At 40.1% G+C, this 5,964-nt stretch overlaps 1 protein-coding gene across 2 annotated transcripts in view; it reads left to right on the plus strand.

The window, feature by feature from the left end:
- Positions 1-3,916: 3,916 nt before the first annotated feature.
- Positions 3,917-5,964, plus strand: part of gorab (golgin, rab6-interacting) — a 15,064-nt gene continuing 13,016 nt past the window's right edge. Inside the window, exons 1-4 of one of the 2 annotated variants that reach the window (XM_019882641.1) lie at positions 3,917-4,142; positions 4,207-4,538; positions 4,648-4,749; positions 4,866-5,006. In XM_019882641.1, the coding sequence (XP_019738200.1) occupies positions 4,369-4,538; positions 4,648-4,749; positions 4,866-5,006 (413 nt within the window). In that variant the 5' untranslated portion in view covers positions 3,917-4,142; positions 4,207-4,368. The remainder of the gene's footprint in view (positions 4,143-4,206; positions 4,539-4,647; positions 4,750-4,865; positions 5,007-5,964) is intronic. The other variant, XM_019882640.1, reaches the window with a different exon arrangement.

Raw genomic sequence — 5,964 nt, forward strand, 5'->3', positions numbered from 1 at the left:
AAATTAATCGTATTTTGGGGCATCTAACCCTGCATTAAAACTCATCAAACTTTGCACACTTATAAGGCCTGGTGGAAATGTTCACATTTTAAAGTTGTACAGTATTGCACAATTACAAAACAAATGGCTCTGTAGCACCACCTACAGTGTAAAAACTAAAATGAATCTTGAGAGGTTTGACTTAAATATACTAAAATTGGGAAGCATGTGCAGCACCCTAACATGTACAAAAACAGTCCATTGCAGCAATATGCTAAAATGTATAAAAAGTGAGCTATGTTTTTATTTATTTATTTTTTAATATGCCCAGTTTTGGCCCATTTTTAGACATATACAGGAGTCATACTTTTCCGCGCCTGTTCTCGAGGATTCATCTAATTGTCTTCAAACTTTGGCAGTACCATCTCAAGACCTCAGACAACAACTAAGAAAAAACAAGAAGACAACGCTTATTTTGAGGGTATTTTGAGCGTCTAAACATGAAAGAAAAAAAATCTAAACTTTGCACACAGACACACGTCAAGCCTCACAAAATCATCAATACAGTATTTGTATTAGTGTATTGTGCAATTTTTAACAAATGGCTTATAAGCGCCCCCCCCCTACATATTTTTAACAAAGCAGCACCAGGTGTACATCTCACCAAAATTGACAAAATAGTGGAGGCATATGTAAGTGCCCAGGATGTACAAAAAAGTTTGCTGGAACCACATGCCAAATCTAACAGGAAGTCAGCCATTTTGGATATTCTTTCAAATTCGGCTGCATTTTTGGCCTTTATAAAGGTCCCATTTGAAAGAACTCCTCCCAGAAATTGGACCCAATTGCCTTAAAACTCTGGGCATTCCAACTGAAGATGTTCAAGATAAAAAGTATAAACAACGCTTTTTATTTTGTCTAAATGTTGCCATGGTGCAATGCTGATTATATGGTGTTAACATGCATGAAAATGTAACATTTTGCAGAAACATCAGGTCGGGCAAAAATATATTTTCGAGGCTTAGTTTGCAATAAAAAAAGGCTCACTATGCAGCATGGTTCTGTGTTTCACTGAGGTCAACAAAAATTGTGTGGCATATATAAGGCACAACAAGACTCTACAAAAAGTCTCTTAGAGCCATACCCCGAAATGAGCAGGATGTCCACCACTTTTATCTAATTTACTTTTCCAAAGGGGTTAACAAGATATGCCGTGCATCTTTTCTGAACAGTATTTAGGCTTTCATGTTGAAACATGAAATTAGTTTCATGAAACACTACTGTCATTGCGACACACAGTTTGACAAGAAAACGAAGTTGTTTTTGAAGACGAAAAAATGCACAAACAGATTGGGGGTGGCTAAAAAAAAGTTATATGTCAGAGGTTTATTGTGCCATTTAAAAAAAATCCAATTCCACTGTGCAAGTACTGTGCTCCAAATTGGCCAGGGCTGCAAGGGCCATTCATGGCTGCTCTCAGCTCGAGTTAGAGTCTGGGCAGGGATTGCAACCTATAAAAAGTCTCTTGGAGCCATATGCTAAATCTAACAGGTCAGATATTTGGATTTTTCTTTCAAATTTTGCCCCATTTTTGGCCTTTTTCAGCGATCACATTTTATAGAACTCCTACAAGAGATTTTATCTAATTCTCTTTAATCTGTGGGTGTTTCATCTGAAGATGTTCAAGATGAAACGTAAAGGCAAAGCTTTTGCTGTTGTCATGGCGATGTGCTTTTTCTCAACTAAATTTAAAAAAAAAAAAATGATGCTGTTTTGGATCGTCAAAACACTGATGGAAAAATCCATCCATTTTCCTATCCACTAATCCTCACATGGGTCCCGGGGCCTGCTGGAGGCTATCCCAACCGTCTTCAGTAGTAGGCAGGCTCCACTCTGAAATGGGGAAATGAGGATAAGCCAGGGGTCTGCAACCCAAAATGTTGAAAGAGCCATATAGGACAAAAAAAAAACCCAAAAATCAAATATGCCTGGAGCCGCAAAAAAATAAAAGCCTTCTATAAAACTTACAAAGAAGGAAACACAGGCTGTATGTATGTAGGAGACTGGACTATCTCAGAATTGTTTGTTTTTCATTCCTTTGTTGTGTGTTCACAAATGCCCCCATAGAATGTATTTTGTGATTTCCTCGCTTGATTTTTCGCTTTTCTTAGTGTCATGTAAGTGATCATTAATTTCCGTTTTTCGGAGGCTGTCTTTGTTTGAACGCCTCTCGAGTCGAACAACGAGAGGACGGCACAGAGTCAGATGCAGACGTGTCTTTGTTTGTCGAGACTATTAAAAGCATAAATAAAGTGTACGCTTAAAAAAAACGACAACACCACAGCTCCCCTTTTTTCTTTGCTGGAACACGTATCTATATCTATATGAGCTATATTAGCCTACTATCAAAATGACTAAGTTTGCTACAATTACACGATCAGCCTTCATGATTATTTTTTTTCCCCATGCAGTGCATTCTGTAGGGCAGGGGTGCCCAATCTTTTTTGACCGAAGATTTACTTTTCGTCCAACCAACCTACCGCAATCGACCTGCACATACACAATACACTGACAGATGCATGCCTACCGACCTTCATCGAGATCTGACGCAGAGGCATGGGACGCAATTTTGCAGCGTTTTTGACTATCTTAGCTCACATGTACAGTTTTAAAATTGCTTTTATGGCCCTCCAGATTCTCTTTGCCAGTACCCTCGGTGAATTGTACATAAAACGCTGTTTTTTATTTTTATTTATTTGTTTATTTTTTTTGCAACAGCCACCTGCCTTGCATCCCGCCCTGCTAAGAGAAACGTGTGTCGCAGCCTATGACGCAAATCTTTGTTGACAGAAACGTTGGAATGTAATATTAATTCTACACATTTTTACGGCATTGGGAAACATTAAGAATGTTTGTGTCATGTTTTTACTCCTACAGACAACATATTTAAAACAAAAAAATACATTTCCCTCCCACATCTTTTTCCATTTTCAAACATTTTTATAAAGCTCCAGGAAGCCACGAGATGGCGCTAAAGAGCCGCATGCGGCTCTGGAGCCACGTGTTGCCGACCCACGGGATAAGCGGATCAGAAAAAGTTTTGCTTGCAGTCTATTAAGTAGCCTTTTCTTCTATCCATTTATCCATTTTCACATCTGTTTATCCTCACAAGGGTCACAGGCTTGGTGGAGCTTAACGACAAACAACCATTCACACTCACAATCACTCCAAGGGACAATGTGGAGCGCCCAATCAACCTACCATACATGTCTTTGTAATGTGGGAGGAAAACGTACTACCCGGAGAAAACCCACGCAGGCACGGGGAGAACATGCAAACTCCTCACAGGAAAGCCAGAGCTGGAATTGAACCCTGCACCTCTGCATTGTGAGGCCGACGTGCTCACCAGTTGCCTACCGTGCCGCCCCGGACTTATCTTATTTCTCGAATCAGAATTGCTATAGTTCCTTGGTCCTCTGTTTGCAAACTACGAAAGTGTAGATAGAAGTTATCCATGAAATGACAAGACCTTCGTGGACTTTTCTCATTTCTCTAATTCCAATTGTTTGCATAGAAAAACCAAAACAAACAAACGTTAACACGAATGTAATTCTTTGTTCTTGAAAAAAAAACGATCCAGGTAATTTTTAAATGACAGATATTAATATCAACTCAATCTTGTGGCCAATTTGCTGTTTTTGATCTGAGCCAAAAATATGAAAAATTGGACAGTTAGATTTAAAAACAACTAACAAAATGTTGAGTCAGTTTTCACTTTACCAACTTCCAACTGAAACTCAAAGAACGGTTGACACTAGGATTTTTGTCGTAGAATTAACTACAGTATGCTGCAGTTGTATTTTGTTTTTTTTTACTCAGGCCTGTCTTGGGACAACTTAGAGTATTGCAGGTCCTTGACGTGGCATCACGTGGGCATCAACCATAAACACAAAAAAATATGGCTGTCGATTGATGGCTCCATTGTCTCGTAGACGCTACCAAGACAGCAAAAGTTGATTTGCATTGTACTGTCACTGAAACGAGCTGTCTTACTCCTTCTGTCAGGATTTTAATCGCATTTTTGGGAGTTTAAGTTTGAAATAATAAAATGAGCGGATGGGCTGGGTTTTCGGAAGAGGAACTGCGGAGAATGCAGCAAAAAGGTAACCTGTCATCACGTTTGACTTGTCTCATCTATGTATTGTTTGTTAGAATTTGCTGCATAAGAACGTCGTCGTTACAGACTCTGTGATAGCAAGTAAGAGCAAACTACGACCGCCCAGCCGGAATCGGCAACAACTACAAAGAAAGAAGACATTGGAGAGAGCCTCTCAGGCATGCGCTGGTTTCGTGTCTCTTGAACTTCCACCCGAGCAGCAGCTCAAGAAGATGCCATCGAAGGGTGAGCGTGATCTTGAGCACATTGCACCAGGAAGTCCGTCAGAGAAAAGCAATACGCATCAGACTCTAATCGAGGAAAAGACGCAAGACAACTGTAAAGAAGCAGCAAAGAAGCGAACTCCGGTCGTCAAGGAGCTTGAGAAACAAGAGGTTGAACTGTTAGTAGTTTTGTTTTCCCTTTTATTCCGTAAATCCCAAACTGTTATGAACGGCCTTGTTTTTCATTTAAGGTAAACTATTAAAAAAACATTGCTTAAAATGTTGCAGTCGAGAGAAGAATCGCCTGGAGCAACTGCAACGGGAACAAAAGATTATAGAAGAAAGGAATAAGCGCAAGAAGGCTCTGCTTGCAAAAACTATAGCTGAAAAGTAAGTTTTTTTGGTTAGGTACAATACAGGATCATGACTGTCAAAAAAAAAAAAAACAAAAAGCAAGAACCTGAACGTTGAAAAGTTTTTAGTTTCATTATGGTTGTTCTCTGTAGGTCTAAGCAAACTCAAGCTGAAGCTGTGAAGCTGAACAGAATCCAGAATGAGCTGCAAGCCCTTGATGAGATGGTTTCCAGTGACATCGGCATTCTCAGAGGAAAGATCGAACAAGCTAGCTGGGACTACACAGCTGCCAGGTAACAGCTATGGTTGCTTACACATAAATAGACATGAAAAAAAGCTACTACCAATAGTTCAACTTAGAGGGTAACGAAAATTACTTTAGCAATTTTCATCAGTAAAAAGTAGAGCTGTCAGTTTAGCGCGTTTTTATTGGCATAAATTTAAATGAATTTGAATGGGATTAAATTTTTTCTCGCGAGATTAACGCGGCACACGTCACAGCGGATGTTACGTTGCTCTATAAATAAACCAGAAACAAAACAACAAGCGCACTGCATAGGTCCACGCACGTTTGTTTTGCCAGCCACGGCAGCGCAAGACACCGAAAACGGATACTTAGAGTTTATGAATGGAAAGTTTACTTTTAAAAAATTGTCAGATTGCTCCACTGACAAGACCAAAGTTACCTGTATGTTTTGCAGTCGTAAACTGAGCTATCATCATTGCACGTCGAGTCTGAAATACCACTTAATGGCCAAGCACACAGATGATGTGAGTACTCCGCCCCTTAGTCTCAGACAGACAGCTATGGATCATTTCAAAGCGAAGAAAATGGATGACACGACGATGAACAAATTTGCTGAAGCCATAGCTAAATGTATGGATACTGCATGCAAGCCTGTCAACATTGTCCACAGCTCGACTCAAGCTGAAATCATTCGCATTGCATCTAACGACTCCACTACAGATTGCCAGCGAGAGCCTGCATTACCAGCTGTGTAGAGATTGTACGTAGCGGAGAAGGCTAAGGTATACCAAGTGGGAGAAGACACTGTTTTGGGAGAGAAATAAGAGACTAGGTTGATGAGCCTCTGGTGAATAAAGAGCAGGCAGCTTGTCGAATACGATGTATGCCACTGACGTGATTGTTACTTGTTTGGAACTATTTTGTGTGGAAGGTTACAGTGTTCCGTGGCCATATAAATAAAGCGGGTGGAGCTTATATGTGTTCGTCTGACAGTGACAGTGCGC

This window comes from Hippocampus comes, unplaced genomic scaffold (genome assembly GCF_001891065.2).
Source record: "Hippocampus comes isolate QL1 unplaced genomic scaffold, H_comes_QL1_v1.1 scaffold384, whole genome shotgun sequence".
In the NCBI taxonomy this organism is placed as follows: domain Eukaryota; kingdom Metazoa; phylum Chordata; class Actinopteri; order Syngnathiformes; family Syngnathidae; genus Hippocampus; species Hippocampus comes.